Source organism: Anopheles cruzii, chromosome 3 (assembly GCF_943734635.1).
Source record: "Anopheles cruzii chromosome 3, idAnoCruzAS_RS32_06, whole genome shotgun sequence".
Classification (NCBI taxonomy): domain Eukaryota; kingdom Metazoa; phylum Arthropoda; class Insecta; order Diptera; family Culicidae; genus Anopheles; species Anopheles cruzii.
In genome coordinates, this window is record NC_069145.1 from 86,914,898 (window position 1) to 86,937,745 (window position 22,848).

Sequence of the window (22,848 nt, forward strand, 5' to 3'; positions counted from 1 at the left end):
CACGAAGAAGGTCCTGCAGGAGGCCAAGCTGCTCGCCTCCTGCCGGCAACGGAAAGGTGTCGGGCCGTTTTCGGGCTGATCGATCTGCTTCAAAAAAGGCCCGATCCGTTGCAAGTGCCACCGGGGGCCCCGAGCCAAACAATCAATGGAGTCCTGATGAGCTTACCTTAATTCCTGCTAAATTAAGCATTCATGCCGGGCTACTTTCAGCGTCACGACATGCAACTGGCCTTCCTCTGGCCCGATGTTGGTTTTCCTTCTTCTTCTCAGCCACCAGATCAAACGGTTGCACAAAAGCTGCTGGCAGCCGAGAAATGGACAACCACCGTGTCGGGTAAAAATGGACAGTTGTTGGCCCCATCGCTCTCGTATAGCCACCACCGCGTGTCTTTAACAATCGAAAGGACACGGGAGCGAGAGAGAAGGGAAAAAAGTACGGAGGAATAAAACAAAAAAAGGACACGCACGCCCCTGCCGGTGGGCATTCGATTGTTCTACGGCGATTGTTCCCGTGGGCGATGCTGTGACTTGGCGGCCGTGATTTGTTTCCAAATGTCAGCAAATTTGGCTTCCACCACCGGTTGCGCTACAAAAACACACGTGCGCCCTTCGCGACGGGCGTAAACAATTGTGCCGACGAAATAATCAACGCAGATCGATTTCGGCACCCGGGACGTAAAGCTGTCCCGCCACACAATGTCCCGTCCTTTCTACCGATTGTTTTCCCGGCTGTTAAAGAGGCAAACTTTCGGTCACAGAAGTAAATAAGGTTTTGCGTCTGATGTTTTCCGGGATGTGTTGAGTCATTACTAGGAACAACACACGGGACATGCTGAATGCTGTTTTGTTATGCAGACTGTCGCCCTTTTTTGTCACCGGCAGGTGCTGTATGAGTTGCCGGAGATTAGGCTTTTTGCGTTCTGTCTGTCCACATCAAATGTTGTTGGTTTTGAAGGCACAGAAACTGATTGAAGTGAGGAAAGTTTCTTGTGATCCATTTCCATGACGACTAGATGGTTCCGACGTTCCGTAACCATGGTGTCTCTTTCATCAGATGCAACTTTCCAAATTTCAACGGTTGCTTGATTGTCTGTCTAAACGCCACCTCGACGGAACCCTCTCCTGATACGGGTCCGTATTTCCGAGTCCCAAAGAAGGGCACCGAGCAGCACTGCAGAGAGTAATGTGCGGTTGAGAACAAATGCCACTATCATTACAACTCACTGACCTCAATTAGCCCACATATCACACTTTTCGAAAGACAACTCAACTCATCTGTCGGTGTCACCACCATTCCGGAAGACACTTTCCCACCACGAGAAAGGCGAGAAAAGAGACGCGCCCGAAGGGCCAAAAGATGCCTGGTGGAAGATGCGTGATGTGTGTGGTGCAACAGAATAATTACAACCCACGACGCGTCGTCACTCGCTCCATTAAGGGCGAGCTGTCTGAAGTACACACATATGAATTACCCAAATTAAGATCCCCTCGGGGAGATAGCGAGAGATCTTGGAAGGTCATCGTAGGATCGGTACTGGTGTGGCCCTTGGCAAGGTTTTTGGGTCGCGAAAGTTTGCGAAAGGATACTCTCAGAATCTGGACACTGCAAGAAGCAGTTGGCACTACATTTGTGATGATGAATTTAGTTCTGGGCTATCTGAAGAAGCGATGCTACGAATACGAGCTGTGTAAAACAACCGATTAAACTTATTTATAGTTTTATGGAAGCTAATAATGAAGGGACATTTGTTACATCTCGCCTTGCCCCATTCTTCTCTCCGCATGCCCATTGCTGAGATCGCGCGACATCACTCCGGAGGGGATCTCCGGATACTCCGAAGCATCTGCCAGCAGCCGTGGAGCCGTGCCGATGAAGAAGTTAATTATTTTCGTACCAGTCGCTGCCTCCACTTTCGTCGGGCGCGGGCCCCTTTTCATTAGGGAAAACAATAACATAAATATGTTTTATCATCCGCCACGGAGTCAAGCATGGGCACGGGCACGAAGAGTTTGATGCCTTCGAAGAGGCCACGCGCCCCCGGGCGAGAGTTTTCTTCGTTTCGGAACGGTTCGGTCGGTTCCATTAGTCGGTAGCGAGTGGCGGTTGCGCAGGCCCGGGGAGACCCCTCGGCTTGTTTGTGGTCTTGTTCTTGCTTCATTTATCAAATTGTTTACGATGGTGTTAATTGGATGTTAATTAGTTCCATACTTGGTGCCGCCACTTTGGTGGTTTTCGGTTCCCTACATTTCGGGTGCGATGCGTGATGCAATAGAGTTCTCGTTAGAAGGTGACAAGCATAAATTGTGATTGTGATCGACGCGCTATTAAACGATCGCGATGGACGCGATGCGATCGTGTAGTCAAGCATCGTTAGCGTGTCCATTACTCAACGGCATGGGATGACTCAGTACCGAAACTGTTCTAAAGCGATAATTTATGTACAATCCTTTCCGGGAACTGTGGCAGGGTGTGCGAGTTGTGCTCAAATTTCCTCCTGCAAAGTAGCTGCTTGCTTGTTAACAACATCTTCTTACATATCGGCCGTCGCGGAGCCAGTGCGTCTGCTCTCTGTTGGGACGAGAGGTGCTGGCAACAGGAGGTTCTCTCCTGGGAACTCGGGGTGTTCTGGGAAACTCCGAAACAAGTGGTTCGCCAACATGTGACTAGCGATCACAGCGAAGCGTCACACTGTCTGCCACGGTGCGGTTTGATGAATTATGGCCTTGTAAAATCTTGGTGTCGAAAATTGGTTTACGATCGAGCCATGATTTTCTCGCGTGTATTCCTCGGGATTTGTACAACTGTTCATTGGATTCATTGATTCTGGAGCTGCCCGGAGAGGGCAATAAATTAATTAAAATCGTATCACACTGAAACCGGAGCATCGGATCGGGGGGTCCGAAGCAATCCAGATCTGCTTTTCAGTGCCACTTGTCTGTGGGAAAGCCTCTGTGCCTTTGATCTTTCTCTCCGGAGGGAGGATCTTCATTTTATGGTTCCGTGTTCTCAAATAATCGCCGCAAGTTATTTTCTCAGAAAGATCAGAACATTTGCTCGAGAATTTATTTTTTTTCCTTCGTTCGTTTAATCGAAAATCTTTCCAACCACTTGAAGTGATCGATCAAAAACGGGGGCCACCAAATAAACCAACCCTTGTGGTGGTGCGTCTGGCTAACATCAGAATGTGCGGAGTGCAGAGAAAATAATCAATGAAATCGATCGTACTCAAGTGCAAGTGTTGATCTTCACACGCTTCTAGACTTGCTGGAAGCACCAGCGGCGCGTTGTGCAGTTTGTTTATTTAATGGCGTGACCTAAAGTGGACGTTTTCCTTCGCTTATACACACCGCAACAACCGTACCGTAAACAGCTGCAACGCTGACGGATTTCTTGTATTTTATGTTAATTCCAATACAAAAATTTCAACATTTATGTATTTTTGAATACTCAATGACTGGTTTATTACCTCTATTTACAGTTTAATGGTTGAGAAAAGCGCGATTCCAAGTATGGGGCAGATACTTTCATGATCAAAAGCATCAACACTCACCATTGGGGGGAATCTTGCCCTCACCGTACTTCAAACACCGTGGCCAAGTTGTTGTTTATCACCCACGTTCCCGATCTGTTTACCAATGTTGTTCACAAATCAAAATCGAAGCCTCCAGCAAGATCCGTGCCCATTCTTAACAAATCGCTGCCCGTGATCGCTCGAAATTCGAGCGATCTCGTAAGGAACGTCGCAGCTACTAGCGCGTCGCCCGGCCTTTGATCCGTTGGCACCTTTGGGCGGCCTTTTTGAGCGTTTCTCGAATCCTCGGAACGAACTCGAATCCCGTGGCACGATTTATGAGTGCGCACACATGGCACGTGGTCCGAGGGCGAACTGCCGGGAAAATATTGCCTCTCGGTTGTTTGTTGATGAATCTCGCACCGTCTACCTCCGCCGCGCCTCCTGACGCTAGCCGTGAGCTCGTTAAATGTGACGCAAATGAGCGGCACAGTAATTGGGCTGTTAATGTCTTGAGTGCTCAAATCAATTCGAACATCGACAGTCAAATGAAACTCGAGCTCCATAGGTTGGCGATGGCGCTAAGAGGTTACTACGCTATTAAGATCCACTTCACCGCGGGAAGAATGGTTTTACGATCACGTTCGGAACTCTTCATTACCGTGGGATCGCGAAGTGTCAACCCGTTCGTTTGATGGTGTTTAAGGCGCCACCAAGCTCTTCTCATAATCAAAACGAATCGGGGTCCCTTACGCGAGGGAATCCTTTCGATGGCAATCAAACCACAATCGGATATTAGATGACGTGCTGGCCGAGGCGAGTCCCATGCTGGCCGGCAGAATCAGAGCCCTGGACAGGCCGTTTTCCCGTCACGCTCCGTTACCCGTAGCTTCGACCCCGTTGTTCTTTCTCAATTAAAAATCTGTAATTCGATTCCAGACCCGTCGACCGGCTAGCGGCTAGTGGTTGACTGACGCGGCCCCTTAATGACCAGCAAACGAAGGCTAGAAGGATTTCACTTTCCGAAGGCACCGGAAGTCATCCTCGGTCCCTCCGCAAAAGGAAGGATTCCCTCCTTTCCCGCCCTGGCCACTGCGCAGTCATAATAATTGTAATTGGAAAAGCAAACACCAGCGTAAACGCTGCAAATGGTCCGCTAATGAACCCGCATCATTACGGGTGGACGGTAATTGACGATCCGATGCTCTAAGGAAGCCCTAAGAAGAAGCGCCTGGGGGAACATCCTTGCATCGATTGGTCATTTGTAGCGGTTTGGGAGTCTTGTTTGGTTTGTTATTATTGTGGTTTAATTCGTATTGATGAGGACAAAATCTTGGCCCTTCGTTACGCGTTTCGTGGTGGTGGTCTTCCCAAACTGCCACTCTTCACGATCGCTGACCATGATCTTTGCCGTTTATATGTGGGTCATTCGGAACGAGATCTAACGAGAGGATGAGGGCGCGTCCGGCACTCTTGTAGTCCAGCTCCCAGTCCATGGCGTCAATTTCTTCGGTCAACAAACATAAAGCGTGGATGTGCCTAAAATGATTGCGGTTTTGCTTTCTTGTTAAGCTCGCTATGCCGGTCAGCAATTGTTTCGTACAGCTAGCTAATTATGCAACATATTTCTTTGAGAATGAAACCAAATGAATTTTCGGACCAACTGGTTACCCATTTGGTGCGCGAATTGTTAAAAAATAAAAAAAATTGTGACCTCGAAGGGCAGCACCCCGAGAAGGACCCCATTTGCCATTTGATTCTTTGCTCTCACCGGCCAAGGCATCTGAAAAGCACAAAATATTATCACCGCAGCGTAAAAAGGACATCCATCAGCGATTTCTCAATTTTCAGCCTCATCTCAAGGCCTCCTTTGATCGTGCGACAGCAGCAGTCGCTAGGCAACAGGACAAACGTCATCCGTCGATGCGTGAAATAAGAAATTCAATGCCTTCGTACCGAAGCAACGAAACAACAAACTGAATGTAAAATAGAGTCAAATAGTGTGTGATTTCATGTGGTTTCTTTCCTTCTGATCGAATTCCCAACGGTAGTTCCCGGATCCCGGATCCTTCGGAGAGCACGAGCTATCGATGATCCTTGAAAGATATCATCACCGGCGCAGCGGCTTTGTTTTGACCGTGTAGCCGCGCGTTCCAATAGGCACCGGCGGACGGCGGACGAAAGGTTCGAACGTTGTCTAGTTCGGCCACAAACTTTAGGTTGTTATTTTTTCCCGCACCACATTTGTCACCATCGTCTCGAATTTCTTCTCGCTTTCTGTGGTGGAAAAATCCGGTTCACAGAAGTCGAGATCCGAAGCCGAACGGAAAGTGATTACCGAGCCGAGCCGAGCAGCAGCAGCAGCAGCAGCAGCAGCTTGGAATGTCTCAAGTGTCACGACGGTACAGAAGCGAAATGTAATTAATATCACCAGAACGATGGCGATGTAACGATGGCCGTCCTGCGGGGCCTGGACGATTGCGACGCCCTGTGTTGCACGGACAACATGACACGTTATTAGTCGGGGACATTGAATTCACATTTCTTTGCCAACCAGCACCAAGCCCGACCTCTTGGGCCGGTCCGGAGCTGGTTGGCCAGCCAGCCCAACCCGCGTGTGCCTCGTAATTCGACCATCGTCGGAAACAAGTTTGCTCAACACGTTTACGGCCCCGGCACCGGCTCGGGTGTGATAATTTAATGTCCCAGCGCGACCAATCAAAAGCCGGAATCCGGAATTCGATCGTGAAGGAATCGAACTTGCTTAAGGGCCAGCGAAAGGGCGAGTGACCGTTCGGGTTCCCTATGTCCGGTTTTATTATTATTCCTCCAAAAAACGGGTTTGCAACCAAAGGACCTCGTATAGGCCCGCGATGCCGTATGTCTGTATGCCAAAAATAACTGAAAGAAAGCAACCATCATTTGAAACATGAATTCCTTCCACGGTCAGCGAGTGTCGGTGGCACACGAATGTTGTCTCAGGTGTACCGTCTGCTGGGCGATTTGTTCCCAACAAAGATCGAACCGTTCCGTTATGCGTTCGCCACCTGCTCCCGAACCCACCTTCTGGTGGCGAAACAGCTGAACACGGTGCACGGTGGAAAATCGCCAATATTTTTCTTCCATCAATCAGTGTTTGCGTTTAATCAGCATATTTTGCACTCAATCTTTAGAAAGTTTTGAAATATTTAATACTTCAGCACACACTGTGCAAATATTTGCATGCTTTATAGGTCCAGAAGATCGAAAGCAATCCGGATACCGGTAGCCAAGGGAAGGCAAAACAGAATCGGAAGGACGGAAGATGAGGATTAGAATGCAGTTCCGCAAAAAAGACAAAGAAAAGAAATCCCATGTCGTCTCACGGATTATCCATCGGACCGAGTAGCGATTTTCAATTAACGACTCTTTCGGACAACTCCCACGTTTCGATTCCCGTATTTCTAAACAGAACATCACCAATTTCATTTCAGCACTAAGAAACTTCTTTTGGCAGCGCTGAGAATACGGCAAAGGGTCCGGTCCGTCAGGCGGTCAAGAAATGTTAATTAATCTGTTCCGGTTCAATTAAATTACATCACATCTGCGACGCGTCGCTAGATCGCCACGAGAGAGTACCGGGTACTGGAACAATTACTCTTAATTGAGATTAATAAGAAACTATTGAAGGACGTCACTCCGCACTCCTCCGAAGAAACCGCTCCGAAGGCCCGGCCACAGACGACGACGACGGCGACGTGACGTTGGAAAGATTTGCGTAAGACAAACAAACGAAGCATCGCGCCGCGGCCGGCCGCCGCCGCCGGTGTCGCGGAGTGTTGGAAAATTGATGACATTTACGACGATAACTCGGTTGACTTCTCAACTTCCCGTCCAATTGACCGCAGCGGCGGGTCAGCCACGCTGCCGGGACCGGGGCGAGAGTTTATGAATGGAAAAGAAGCGTACGTTTAATTAAGATTTCCACGGAAGGACTAAGAGGTCGGTCTGTAGTTTTGTGGGTTCTACACGCCCCGAAACGAACGCTCCGAACATTACAAATTATGCATCAAATAACCCTACGCTACATGGGAATCGTTTCTTTGAACCATTACACATTGCGCGACATAAATTACCCCATTTTTTAGCGTTCGCAGAAACATTAAAAAATAAAACCACGCTAAAAGAGTTGTCGGGAATGTTTACTTTTCTACTCGTGTTACGCGACGTAGTGACTTCGGTTACGGCAAATTGGGCAGCTCGCAGAATCTTCCACGAAGTGAAAGTGTTTCTCCTGACGCTGGCCATATGGTTCTATTCTCCACGGTCGTCTTTCGACCAGACCGAACGTCCTTCCAGTAGTCTGGTCTGGTCTGGTGGTCGAATTTCAAAGCTGTGCGTTCCTTTTTTTCTTCTCCGATTGAGTCCCATTTTTTTCCTCACGTTACGCATACGCAATCTCTCCGCTCCGGCCGACCCCTCAGGCCGGTTCTGGGAAAAGAAAGTAAAGCGGTTGTGAACCCTTCTTTCGGGCCGACGGCGGTCGCCAGGCCGTTCGTTAGACGCCTGGTGTTAATGTGTCCATGATAAAAATCTGAAATGAACCTTTCGACCAGGACGACGACGTGCGCCGGACCGAAGGAGTTAATTACGCCGCAGCACTGCGGGCAGCATTTTATGCTGCACGTTCCATTAGCACGTACAACCACTTTAGCCAACCACCGCCGCGCCAAATGCGTCGTTAGGCTCAATAATGCTCAATTAAACAAAAACATAACAACCACCCTCTGGGAACTACAGTGCTGTGCAGAAGAGTGGCATCGTTATGCCTGTTTCATCCGTCCGAAGCACGTGTTAATCGATGAAATCGTTTTGTGAAAGAGAAGTTGGTTCCAATTTGTAAATTACTGTGCAAAAAAAGATCCGAAGGTCGTCCTGACGTGACCCATCGATCGTGGTGTCACGTTGATAAACGGCGTTCCGGCGTCCGGCACTTGAGCGACCCGTTTATGTGACATCGCGTCACGATCAATCTCCGGCCTGGAGATTCGCGTGCCGAGCCCGAGCGAATGTTGCTTGCTGGTTGTGTTGGTTCAACAAGCCGATAAGCACGTGCGGAGATGCGATGGGATGTGCGATTGTTATCATTAAACCAGCATCGCACGCTGCAAACCGGAAGCCACCGGCCACCCCTCCACGAGCAGGCACGAGGCCTGGACACGGCGGATTGCCGGCGGAGGAAACGAAAAATGGCAACATAAACACGCTGATCAAAGAGCGGAAGAAAAAACGGGGGATGCCGAAAAAGGAAGGGAACGAACGGCGCTCTGCATCGCTACATTGGACCACCTTCGACGATATGCAAACCGAGCGGTGGGTTTTTTGTTCTTCCTTTTGTTTTTTCGGGTGGGCCGAACCCTACCGCACGGGCCGGGTGTATCGGGTGTACCGGAAGGCCACCAACACCCCGGGCAGCCCGGTTGTGTTTTTGCAATAAACGATCAGCGGCGTCAAACAAGCGATGAATACAAATCGGGCCACGTGCTGCCCTACCGCGAGGTGTCTTTCCGAAGGCCGTAATCCCCCATAATTTTGCTTAAAATATGAGTGTAACAGCAGCAGCAGCAGGAAAAGGTCACGCGATTCGTAAATGATTGATCGAGCAGATCGAGACAGACGAGTTTCCCTCAAGGGGTTCTTTCTTATCAATTTTCCAATTTATTATACTTGTTTTAGAGCCGAATCTTTCAAGTTTAGTTGTTATTTTTGAAGTACTTGTACAGCCACCGTCCTTCCTGAAAGGGTTACACAACATAGCGCGGGCTTGTTAGCGTGTGCATGTCCCTCTGGCACCCTTTACGAAGGTGTTGGTGCTTTGGACCGTGCGCACAACCCAAACCCAAATCCTATTTAATGATGTTGTCGAAAGCAAAGAGGGGGGTTGTTTAGGGAACCACCGTAACCCTCTTCTCGTATCCGGTTTTTGTTTCTCGGCATTATTTGCCCAAATAATGCTACGGCCAAAAGCTTCTCGTCGGCCCGTAACTACGACCGAGCGATCACTCCGCTCTCGATGACGTGTGAGTGGGCAGCAGCAGGCGCAGTATCGATGCTCATCCGTCTCAATTAGATTCCGGCCGACCAGCCCTTGGCCGGGAGTGTTCCGCCGCCTTCGTGAAATGAATCGCGAGAAACATCGTCGTAACCGCAGCATCATCATCATGCCCGCATCGGCGCACCGGCATGGCATGGCGCTGCCAGTCCAGCGTTTGCAATGAGCAATCAAATTTATTCCATTATTTCAATTACCGCCCATTAGCGAAACCTCGCGCACCAGTTGAGGTTAAATATTGTGACTCTTTACACTCAACGGGTCGTCGCGGGTAAATTGATTGAGTTAAGGCGCAGCAGCTGCCGATGCTAACCGATGAGACCGATGACGTGCCGTGCCGGGAGGAAGGTGAATTTTCCTAAGAAAGACATTTTGTGCCGTACTTGTCACTGTCGCCAATGGTTACTACGACGCACCAGCTGTGCGGTTGCTACGGTAACTAGCGGTAGGACGAAGCACAGCATACGATATTGAATATTGGTCCTCCGTAAACCGAACACAGTAGGCGGCCGAGGTTTGGTCCCATAGAAGTACCGCCGGTCGGCATTGATCTCTTTATGTGATTAAAAGGTTGTAAATCATCCCATCAACGGAAACTGGATTACACATGACCGCCTTTGAGTCGCTTGAAAATCCTGCATTTGCGCCTTGAGTGTCATGCGGAGTGTATGCAGTGTGTTTGATCCTCGCGGCACGTTCGCCTGGCCACCAAGCGGCCAGCGGCCAAATCTTGTTGCCGCAAATTTGCTTACCGGACGACTGATAATTGAGATTTAATTAAACACATTATGGACGGATTAACTTAAGCACCTTAGCCACAGGGCAGGAAGCTTAGAGAAGCGCTCTCTGTTTCGCAAAACCTCGCTCGGGGGTCACCCCGAGCGGTGGATGTCCTTTTGTCCGGACACGGAATGACAGGATCAGTGTGCAGCCTCCCGGGGGCCCAATTCAGGGCCTTCCTTACCAGAAGCGAACAGTCCATCAGTGCGTCCGAGTGCGGCAAAAGCAAAAAGGATCGTACCGGATTTTCGACGCCTAATCTGAATGTACCTCTCGGGCGGGCCTGACCTCATTCCGGACCAGTGTCGGAAAGATTGACCGCATCGCCCCCAAAAACTGTCGCCTCGCGCGCTCCTTTGTTCTTTCCCGGGCACGACGATCGCTTTCGGGACCACTTTCGGACCTTCGGGCCTGCTCTGGATTTGTTTCTAGAAAAACAAATAATCTCTTAAGCGGGTCGCTGCTCTTTCGCCCCGAGCATAAGAACCAGCGTGGGGCTTAGCGAGCGGCCATTCTGCCCACTGACAAAGCGGCAGCTAGTCGACAACCTCGAAGGGCCCTGACATGGATACGTGGCCGGGCTCGTTCTCGAAAAGCGGATTATTAATCCCGATAATTGGCTCTGCAATGTGCACCCTTCAAAGGTAAATTGGTCAAAATATTGAGCCACTCGGCGGAGGTTTGTTGGGTGAACATTCCAGTCCTCGGAGCATCGGCGATCGGTGGCCGGCGATGCGAGCCTTTTCCAGGACATGACCAGAGAGAGCTGGAGAACTTAGGCCATGGGCGATGGGCGGCCCAAAAGGCCAGTCTACTGCGCGCACACCTTTCGGTTTTAGTGTTGACCATTACCGAGGGCCGAAGGTTTGAAACAAAAATCATAATTAACGGGCACCATAATTCTGACGTTTGTGAAGGTTTCAATGGAACGACATAATGTTTAATCTTGTTTCTTGTGTTTTCTTTTCTCTTCAGGTAAGACCGCAGCACGCCGACCATCAGATTCCATCGAGCGTTCCAGCGTTTCTGGAACGAGAACTCACGGCAGTATGTTTGGTTGTTTTCCAAACCAAATGTGTTATACTTCAAACGAAACAATTTATTGTTACCGATTTGTTTTAGGACAGGTGAATGTGTGAAACACTGTTTCTATTAATCGACAACACGTAGTGGAATGGGTTTTTGGTCGTTGTATTTTGTGGCATCTCCCAAACAATCCCAGCATGACTTCGTTTGGGGGAAGGAAGCGGCGTTCAGTCGCTCTCGGAATCACTTCATTAAATAGTGCTTCGAAGTCCCGCAGGACGCACGACGTCGCGCACGATGGTGACAGCGCCATTGCAGCCATTCATTAGCGTGAACAAATCGAGCCGCTCGGGCCGCTTTTTAGACGAGGGCAACCCTTCGGGCCGGCGACGAAATGTGTCCTGCTGGGCAGCATAACGCCGCGAAGTGTGCACGACTACGCGGGTTGACCCCGGGCCGCGCACGGGTTGACGGTGGAAAAATGAATTATGATTATCCTGCCGGGATGTGGCGGAGTTTGGTCCTTACACAAGGGCCAGCTCGTTACTAGACCGACGTGGATCTAGATTTATCATTTTCTCCGACAACCAGAGTATCAGCGGCAGGGTGTTTTATGTTGGGAAAAAGCGGGAATTATAATTGTATAAACATCGTATCACCAAACCGCCCCGAAAACGTTGCATTGCACGCGGCCTTCAACTAAACGCCTTCCCCGGTGGGTGCAAGAACTGGCACCTCGCGGCACTTAATTAGCGACGGTTCACAGGGTTTGTTTTCCCTGCAACTTTGTTCTATTTGTATCGGAGGCCATTGTTAGTAAACCAGTTTAGATCGCCTGCGGAATCACTCTACTGTGAGTTCAAATAAAACAAATACAAATTAATATAGGGATATAGAGTAATACTTCAAGCTTGAGATTATTCTGTAAGGAACTGTACATTGCTCCTAACACCATCGAAAACCGTCCTTCAAAGCGCCCACAGCACGAAGCCCATAAACACATTATTATACGATTCGACGGAACCAGACGGGCGAATGGCAAGGACGTTTCACTCGAAGGCGCACGCTGGGCATATCGCCAAACCTTGACGCGAAAGCCCGGTGGGGAGCCCGGGGAGGATTGTCACTTCATTTGGTCACTTCAGCTGACCTCGAGCGAACTTGGCGACCCCGAACTTGTGGCCACGTCGATCGATTATGTTGTGATGTTCGTTCCTTGGACGAAGAATGGACGAACCTTCCGAAAGCACCTTGTGGTGCAGATTATTGAGCCATTTCCAATTGCCCTCGACAGTTCGTCTGACAGCGGTCCGTGGAAGGCGAAAAAAGAACCTTATATCCTTTTGACCAACGGTTGAGCAAGGTAACGGGCAAAGTTGGCCAACACATACACAGATGTTTGCTCCTTTTTGGCCATGTTTTACACAATACAACCACCGGCAGCTTTTTTTACATACTGTGTGCCCGCCTTTGAACCAACGCCACCGGATTAGTTCCGTTTACTCAAATCGTCCGGAATGAATCCGGTTCCCATTCTCCGGCCTTACGTAGGGACGTTCGCCAAAGGACGATCCTCGTGCATTAGCTGTACTGTTCTGATCGCAGATTAAGCACGAACGGGTCGGCTGGAGCTGAAATCGATATATTGCCCTCCGATGAGCGATGAATGACAAAAAGTGCAACCGATATATCCCAGGATCGAGGCTGCAATCGAGGGTGTTCTTTTCGATGCGTTTCACTGGCGTGTCGAAATCTACATGTTTGTGCACTTTGTATTTTAGTTTTTCACCAGAACCAGAGTTTGGACGCCCGCCCGGGCCCGGGGATCGGTCATGGAAGATTAGCAGAGCGTTCGGATTTGTGCGCAAAAATGCAAAAACTGAAATGGAAACTCCTACGACGCTCGCCTGTGGCTCTTTTTGGTGCTTCGGTGAAGCGTGCTGATGGCGAGCAAAATATAATGTTACTTCAGGAGATTGTGCATATTTTTCAATCGTCTTATTGAACTGTAGTAGAGAAACAGCGTATGTCCTAACCTCACTTCGCTTGCCGTTGTTTTAGAAGCATAGTGCACAACACGTAGTAGGCATTGCCAATAAATGTCAGTCAGAACTTCACTTTCCATTATTCGTTGAAATGTTTCAATTTCAATGCAAAACCTCACAGTAAAAACTATCAAAACTATTAAAATGCCACTTTTTAAACATTTACCGATCCGAAAATCGACCATCGATGACTTCAAATTGAGTAACTTCCATATGGCCCACATCAACAACTGATGATTTTGAGATGTTTTCGGAGCTGCCGTTCGGACATGAGCCAGGACTCTGAGGCGCTCTGAGCGTCCTACACTGGCCTTGTGTTGGCCTTGCAGCTGTTTGCGGCCACCATTCGCACAGCCAGCCAATCGATCGCGCGCCAAAAAGGTGTCGTCCCGACCGTCGTCTGAAGTGCGGGCCAATATTTTGTCAATTAATTAATCGTTCTAAAGACCCTCCACCGGAATTCGATGATTGTTTTCCGTAACCAGTTCCGTTTGCACAAACGCGCGATCACACGGATCAACAAGGATCGGAGCGCATGAGGCCGCCAAATCCGGAGTTAATTGCCCTGCCAAATCTGTGTGTGTGTGTTACTGAAGGAGGAAAACAAATGAACAATGTGCTTCAGCCAGCACCGCCACCACCACCGTGGCCGTGCCATTGTTTCTTCCGGTTCAATTTTTATTTCCATTCGCGGTTTTTCCTTTTTTCTTCCCGCCGATCGCAGGGAAACCAATGATGCCATTGTATTTTTCCCGGTATTTTGCGCCCTTTTGGCCGGGCCCGGAATATTCATGGCCACCAAATGGGTTTTAACTGAAACCGGAACACAATAAATCTGATATTAATACCGGGTCCGGGTCCGGGCCCCTTCGATTGTTCCTCGCGGCAGGACAATCGGTGGGACGCCGGTGGCAAAAGGCGCATACGAGTAACCGCGCCCCACCCTAGAGAGATCCCAGTGAGCAAATTTTGCCTTTGAACTATTGTTGACTTGCGCCACCAGAAGGTTTTAAAAACGCACCCGGTCACCAAATGCTTTGCGCTGCAAACTTTCTATTCGATTTGTTTGGTTGTTTCTTTCGTTTTTTAGTTGGCCAACAGTCCTTGGTCCTTGCTCGAAGTGGAGGGCGACCGCGTTCCACTCGCAACACTCTTGAACCATTTGGTCCTTTAATGGGTTTCTTGTTCCTCGTACTGACTTACATACGCAAATTTTGCGTTCAATGTCATTGTCGCATGCACGTTTTCGCCAGAAGAGATTAGAAACGCCTTTCTGGCCAGCATGTTGAGGTTCGCCTCCTGGCGAGTACGCAAAACCGGAATCGATTTCCAATCCGAGGACCAAAACTTTCCAAGGAATTCCATACCAGCCAGCTAGTGAGCCCCGATGAGCCCGACCGAGGGACGACCTTCATCGATCATCGCATCACGGGGGTTTTGAGGTTGCAGAACCGACGCCGGGGCTGATAATAAATATGTCATGCTCCCAGGCCCTCGCCCGGGTCCGTCCGGCATCCCCACCGAGCGATCCTAGAATGGCGATCCTCGAGACGATCTCGCCATCCTGCTAGGACCATAATGTTTTTATCGGTTTATAATGAAAACAAACCATTAGCCTCGAGCAACCTCGGTTCGTGGCAGCAGTTCGATGCAATTGTCCTTGCCCGGAACTGCCCGGGCCCGGGGTCTGTGAGCCGAAAATTGGAACCAATGATGGAACGACGCTCCATGTTATTGGTGCCATAAACCCACATTACCCAAAAAGGCTCCGAGTCCTTCGAAAATGCATCCTTTTTGGCGTAACGAATGCGAACCGTTGCTCCGTCGAGTCACACATTTGGCCGGTAAAAAGGATCGTTCGATTCAAAAATCCTGCACCAAAGAAGTTCGGAGACTGCGACGACGACGACGGAACTGGCGAACCAAAATAAATCATAATTCCATAAAAATTCCTTATCCTGGCAGCAGCCGGATTCGCGTTCGCATGCTTCGACACTCCCGTTTCGCCAGCCCGTCCCGTGCCACGATTCACGCGCCATCTTGAACACCATAAACCCACCGGAGTGGATTGTTTTATGCGTTTAGTGGTTTATGGAATGTAGTGACCTGCTTTCTGTGTCGGGCTCGGCCCTCCGCCGCCGCAATCCGTGTTTACCGTGTAATACACGGTTGTCTGGTGCGTATCCTTTGCAATGAATGGAAAACTAAAACACGAGATCAACCTGAGCCAAGAACTGAGCTTTATGATCTCACCCACAGATTGCTCTCTTTTTCGTCCCCGAAAACGGTACATTTTCTGTAACACTTTACCGAGACACATGTTGTTAAAAAAGGACCAGAGTGCCTTCAGTTTATTGCTTTATCTCTTACCAAAAGTGAAAGTACCCTTTTTACCATAAAGTTCCCTCTGTTTCACTTTCCATAGCTGTTGTTGAAACAACAAGCTCTGAATTATTTTAAATTACATTCCGGACTATTTTAAATTGTATCCTAGCAATAAAAAAACACGGTCAGGACCGGGAAAGATTCGAGCAGTCTGCAACGGAAACAAACCCGGAAAACAATGCCCATGGGTTTGAAAATAACCATGTCGCTCGAATGTGTTACCCGAGTGCCAAACTTTTGTTACGGTACTACGAAAAAAGGGTGGACAAAACAAAAGTGACGACATAATTGTCGCAATTCAATTACGTCCCAAGAGCGACACTTCCGGGAACCACCCGCAGGGGAACTGCCCCCAGATTTTTCACGTCGGATGATCAATTTAATTTCCACCACAACCATCGATCTCGGGAATGTTCTTTTTTGGCCGTATAAAAAAGCGCCGTATTCCGGCGAGTGTTGACGGCTGTTTCAGGCAAAAGAGTTTGCTTCCGTATACACAGCGGGCGCGATGCTAATTGCTTCAATTGACGCAGAAACACGCTCCACCAGCACACGGGACAGGAATCGCTGACAAACGGCGCAGGTCACGTCCTGCGGAAGGCTCGGACGCTCTCTTTCCCACCCGTGGCAGGATCCAACTCCAGCTCAATACTCCCGTTTTTGTTCGCCATAAAAAAGCGTTGTTGCCCTATCTTCAAAGAAAAATATTTATCGTTCCAACCCGGAATCCGGAAACGGGATGGATAGATCACGCGCTGCACGCTTGCCAGGATCACTGCGCACCCCCGAGAGAGCGTGTGCGGATGGGTGGAGCTTCCACGATGGTTAAACAAACTCACACCGGCGGAAAATCCAGGCCATCAGGCGGACGGTGTGTGACAGTGATGGAAGCTGCCGGAAATAGACGGTCCGAGCAAAAGGGCGATGCAGAAGGAGTTCTGTTTCCCAACACTCACAAATACTTTACAGAAACAGTTTTGCTGCTACCGCTGGCTGCCACCGTATCAACAGAAACACAGGAACTTGGCTTCGGCAGCAACCTTTCGGTGGCCAAAATAGGTTTTGAAAATAATATAATCTTGTTGAATCATTAGGCCTTTGAGACTATTTTTTTAGACATAAACTAGCTCCAATAGCGGACAAAAGTTAAAAAGCTTTCTATTTGGATGTAACTTTAACTTTAAAAAGGATGTAACACGGTTGACGATATTTTCATAAACCCCGATTCAACCAACTTTGTAAATTTTTTATCTATAAAAATATTTTGACAAATTACTATCCGAACGTTTACTGTTCTATTCCTATTGTCCCCACACCAAAACCAACATTATCGATAACGATCTGAAGGACATCTCGATCTCGATCACTCCACAAGCATATTGAAGTGAACTCTGTCTCTCCTTCTCTCCCTCAATCCGTCCCTCTCTCTCTCTCCGCCAGAGGACAGCATGAAACCCATCGGAGAAATGTGCTTCGCCACAAAATATTTGCTGCACACGCTTTCACCGCAAAAGCGTTCGTCAATTCTGCTCGTTAGGCAAAATTTGCGCCAGAAGCGACTACGTGACCTACTCGCGCGCGCGGAGGCACGATACGGAGGACGAGGGTGCATTTAATGAGGACCCCACAGACCCGGCACCCGCCTCGCTCTCGACTCGCTGGCCTGTAACATGTTGATGTTGCTGCTCAATGTTAGCACAAACGTTTCCTAACAGTCTGACAACATTTTCCAACACGGGGCCGACGGGCACCCGGCTGTCCCCATCTGGTCGACGATTGGATTTTAATGGTCTCCGTCAGCGAGTCAGCAGATTTTCCCGAAACCCAAGTGCCAAGTGGGGGAAAAGAAACTAAAAATCGAAAGAAACAGCCGAGCCGTCGTCGATGTCAACGTGACCGAACGCCCGGTTTATTGTTGCAGGGGACGGAAGCACACGGGAAAGCATGATTGTTATGCTCGATTTCTGCCGTCCCGTTCCCCGAGGCCACCAGCCCTACGTGGAGGGGCCTACGTTACGAACGTAATAAGATCACTTGTTAAATAGAGATATTTCTCCTACCACTGTCACCGTGTTGTCGTCGACAAATGGTTTCGATGTCTCACCGGCCACCGCTTTTCGTCCCTGCGTCACCATGGAGCAGCACCCATCCCTGAGACGGGTCAGGACGTTTCAATCAATGCAGCGAATCGATAATTAACGCCCAGTATGTGCCTGGAAAGGGTGCAATAAAAATATTAGATCCTCAGGAGCCTCAACGATACTCGACTGCTGGAATGTTGGCCAGTTTATTGGGCCGCATAAATCAGGGTCCGAAATGCTGACTTCAAAACCTCCTCACGAGCTGGCTTACTGGGATCATGGTCGTGCGTAGTCATGGTAATCGGGTCAAACATAGCGAGCGAGAATGGTTCTACTCTCGCGTAACCATGGAAACCAAGGCACGCCAATTGACAGGTTCGAAATGGATACGGATTCCGGTGCTGCCGGAGGACAATGTGACTCAATATGGGGAGAAACCCCGTGCGATGTGCAATAAATAACGGCTGTAAGGAACTGCAGGCCAGGCTGCCATTCTGTAGTTCCGAAAATAGACATCCCGAACCTTATGCAACTTGTCAACTGTCCCGGCAAACGGTAACCGCGCCCGGTCCTAATTATGACAAGGATTAGCTCCGATGCGGGCGTTATCCGTGAAAGTCGAGCCACACGATTTACGCACCTACCTCTTACTGGGGCCGTGGAACGCCAACCCGGGACTGTATAAACTTTGGCCTCATAAACATAAATAGTCGTCCGGCGGGCGGCGGCGGCCGGCGTTCCCACCAGCGTGGGATTAGGGCGATGAGTTGGAAAATATTTGGAAAATTTGTTGGCTCAATAGCAGCAAACGATGCGCGGGGCGCGAAGGGTGGCAGACTCTTCCGGCTCCGGCTACGAACGGCATCGATGCCGTTCCCCGCGGAAGTACCGCTCGTGAAGGAGGATTAAGTTGCGGAACCAGGCGTTGACAAGGAACACATGTCCTGCGGTCCTGCGGTGTGGCAGTGGTTGAATGTTGGACGGTGATTTACGAACTAGAGCCGCAACCCGCGAGGGAGATTTGGGCATTGGATGTAAATCAGCGGTCCGTGAAGCCCTCGCTCTCGTTGATGTGAATTTATTGATCGATCCACTCGATCGTGACGCTTTATTGGTTTTAGTCCAGATTTGGTTTTGATTAAAATGCTTCGAAACGAGTGGTCGATTGCTAAAATTGAAGATGCACCAAGCTGACACCGGGCTAACGGGTTCATCTTTGCTGCCTAAATGGCATTAAAAGTTTTGTGCTAAAGCACCAAAACCGATCGGTACGGTACGACGGCCAAATGGGATCAGCATTGCGGATCCTTTTTAAAATTATCGGTTGTGTTTCGGACGCGTTTCGAAACTAAACCAAACCGAACGCCGAAGCACGATGGCTTTGTAGTCTGGAGAACATCCCAGTTGACCCAACGTTTTTAAATATTTTGATCTCATTAAAATTAAAGGGCCCAGCTCAGAGCTCAGCCGCGCCTTCGTGGATCACCGGTGGATCGTTTGGACCGTGCCACGGTCGCCTGGGAGATAAGACTGTTTGTTCTTCATTAAGTTCTTAAGGATAATTCCTTTAACCTCCTAATTCCATCTCGGCATCTCGAGTTAAAAGGGTCAAGCAGACGGATCCGCGTCGAACAAGGAGCAAACGTAAAGATGCAAAGAGACGATCGAGCAGTGGGATCGCACGGATCGGTCGGTAGAATCTATTTATTATTTTAAGCGTAAGAAGACAACCAAAGGGGCAACGGGGCAATAGGAGCTCTTCAAGTTAACCAAGAGAACCCGTACCTACGAAGCTACAAAGGTGAAAAGTACTTTCTCAGGACAAAGCCTTACGCTTAGTGATAATGCCCAGAGCGGCCGTCGGTTTCTTAAAGGTGAAGGATTAGTGACGGAAAACGGTTCCTCTGAAGGCAGGCAAGTGCAGCGGGTCAGTTCTTGGTGCAAAGTGCATTATCCGGGCATTTCGGGGTCCAATTTATGGACGAGAAAGGGATGAGCCCGAAGCGTCCAACGATCGAAGCGCGATGCACAATGAAACTAAGTTATGTGGCTTGATTGTTCCTTCCCAAACATGGACTTTCTTAGAATGTTTCGAAACAAAGTTGGTGGAACTCCATGCCCGTTGATTACAATGCAAACTTGCAACTTGTTCAGAGCAAACGAATCGGTTCAAAGTTCAACAGATAACAGATTGATTACAAAATGTCGTCGCTCGCATGGATCGTTGATCTTCCGCGTATTCCGAATCCCCGCCGATTGTGGGAATTACCCGCAAAACAACCTTTGGGCGGTGCAGTCAAAACAATAATTTTATTCTAATAAAAGCAAGGGGTCTTTGAATCGTCCGGGGTCCGAGTCCGAGTCGACCACAGTAAAACAAATACACAATATAAAACCGGGTCATGTCCTGCTTCAGGACCAAGCATCGATTTCGTTCGCCATGTCCTCCGTGTGGAACAGATCGAGATCACTGATCGGCTGCCCCGGCAGTGCTTCGGCCAGCTTAAGGATCTTTTGCTTTTCGATAATGGTGGGCACCTCGATGCCGATTCCGCCGTTCACATAAAACGCATCCACCAGCGTCCGGTTCCAGTTGATGGTTGGCAACGCGCTGCTCAACCAATTCGCCGCAAACTCGTACAGCTCCTTCGCTCCCTCGTAGCGCGTCGGTGTCTCAGCCGTCAGGTGTAGCTGTTTCGTTTGGTTCTGCCCGGCATGACACTTTTGGTTCACCTCCAGCAGAATATCCTCCAGAAGTTTCACCTCGCCACGCAGCTGCTCCACCTCGCTGCTGCCAACACGCTGCGTTGCCGTGGACAGGGCCGAGTTGGCGTTCGCGTTGCACGAGGAAGCTTGACCCGTAACACTGCCAAGCAGAATGCGACTCTCTGCGACGGGAGAAACGCGAATGGCCGAGGTAAATGCAAATGGCTTCCTCGGTGGAACGTTCTAGACGCGCGTTACTCACCTGAAACGTAGAACTCGTTCGAGCGCGAAACGCTCGCTTTGTGACCGGCTTTCTGCAGGATCGCGTTGTAGAACAGATGATCGCGGCTCCGGATGACCGCGTCATCGCTGCGCAAGATGAACTTTCCGTACGTGATTTCGGTCGTGTTAAGACAGATATCACAGCTGGGGGCCTCTTCCGAGCTGTCCTCTCCGGGGTTGGGTTTGTTGATGAAAATTTCGATCCCGAATGCCTCCAGCCCCGGCCGGTAAGGATACCAAATCAAAACACCCTTCGGATGGTAGATCTCGATATTCACACCCTTCGGCGAACGGCTGCGACTCTTCGAACGGTGTCTTCTGGCGTCCGCTGAGTCGATCAGACAGCAGCTGACCACCATTAGTAACGCCAGCGCGATTCCCCACCGGAGCTGCTTGCGGTTCGACATCGTTTCACTCGGAGCTGTTCACTTCTACTGATCTGCGGGCCCGCGAACGGTTTCTTATGGCTAATCGATTACCGCGAAGATCGTGTTGGTGTCCTCTGACTCCTGATAAGCCAGAATGGTTGTATTGGTGGAGTGTAAACAAACTCTCCACAGCGGTCGCTTCGCTTATCAACATTACATTTTCTCGTATCGCACGAGCTATTTCCATAACGATTGCTCATCCGACAAACGGTTTGATGGTGAAATATTTGTTTATTAAATCGTTTGATAAACCCAAAATCACGGAGCCAGACGAAAACGACACAATCAAATTGCAATTTTCGAACATTTTTCGAATTTTCGAAGATTCTTGCTTTCGAACAACATTGCACACAATATTGCAGAGTCGAACGGCGAATTGCAAGCTGTTTGCGCTACCAACCGATAGAGGGCGCTTCGGCAACATGTTTTTATTAAATTAGTTTATCTTTTTTTTCAATAGATGGCACTTTTCACACTGAAAAATTCAAACTCAAAATTGTGACCGGAACTCCAGGGGCGACTTTTCCCTCACATCATTACCGGCCAGCTGGTGGCAGCTTCGTCTTCGTAATCATCCCCACCGTCGCCCCATGACGGAGGCGGCAGACTGTCGTAGTCGGAGATGTAATCGGTGCCCTGGCAAAGCTGGAGAATTCGCTTCTTCTCGATCAGCGATCGCAGCACCAACACTATCCCTTCTTCGGAACGATAGATCTTGTCCAGCACGTCAGACCACGCGATGACCGGCCACAGCGATTCGAGGCGAGTTCGAACATACTGCTCCAGTTCTCTCTGAGAATTGGTTTGCTTTGAATCGGCCACGATGAGCATATTTGTAAGCCGGTCACACTGGCCACTGCGTTCGTGTATGATCTGTTCCAGCAGACGTTTATCGTTGTTTAGCTGTAGGGATTGAGCTACTTCAGTTTCTGTCTCCCCGAGGCACGCTTCATCAGCTGCAGGGAGGTACCCAACACGGGATTCTAAAAAGAACAAGGCGTTATTGAATCGTTCTCGTTTGTCCCCATCGTCAGTGCCACTTACGCGCCACATGGAATTCGCAGTGGTACCGACGGACTGCGCCCGATCGATAGTGTTTTGTGATCAGGTATCGGAAGTGATCTTTCGCCCGGATAATTGCGCTTGGATGGAACAGAATAACGTTTTCGTCGCTCGGCTTCACGATGGTTGCATTGGCACAAACATCGCAGCGGACGTCATTGCCCCGAGCAAATTGGTTGAGGTACACTTCGATGTCAAACGATACCAAGCCGCGGGAGGTCGGTTGCGTTACTCGTAGTCCTTGGGGTTGGAATATCTCAATACGATCGTTGAACCAACCACAATACCTTTGGTAACGATAGCGGTTCCATCCAACCATTCCGAACAACCGACCATCGACCACCACAGAAGCACTCGCGAGGACAACACAAACGAGGACGGTTTGAAGATTCATTTCGTAGCTCCAACTCCCGGAGGAAAATCTCTACTGAGCCCGAGCCGAGAATGGCT

At 49.4% G+C, this 22,848-nt stretch overlaps 2 protein-coding genes across 2 annotated transcripts; both read right to left on the reverse strand.

The window, feature by feature from the left end:
* Positions 1-20,209: 20,209 nt before the first annotated feature.
* On the reverse strand, positions 20,210-21,323 carry LOC128272952 (uncharacterized). The gene is made up of 2 exons (XM_053010842.1): positions 20,889-21,323; positions 20,210-20,808 (listed from the first exon to the last, which is right to left on the reverse strand). Exons 1-2 carry the CDS (start codon positions 21,313-21,315, stop codon positions 20,333-20,335), a joined length of 903 nt encoding a protein of 300 aa, XP_052866802.1. The 5' UTR covers positions 21,316-21,323; the 3' UTR covers positions 20,210-20,332.
* Positions 21,324-21,739: 416 nt separating this feature from the next.
* LOC128273656 (uncharacterized) lies at positions 21,740-22,736 on the reverse strand. The gene is made up of 2 exons (XM_053011676.1): positions 22,381-22,736; positions 21,740-22,319 (listed from the first exon to the last, which is right to left on the reverse strand). The coding sequence occupies exons 1-2, from the start codon at positions 22,715-22,717 to the stop codon at positions 21,865-21,867; spliced, it is 792 nt and encodes a 263-aa protein (XP_052867636.1). The 5' UTR covers positions 22,718-22,736; the 3' UTR covers positions 21,740-21,864.
* Positions 22,737-22,848: the final 112 nt, after the last annotated feature.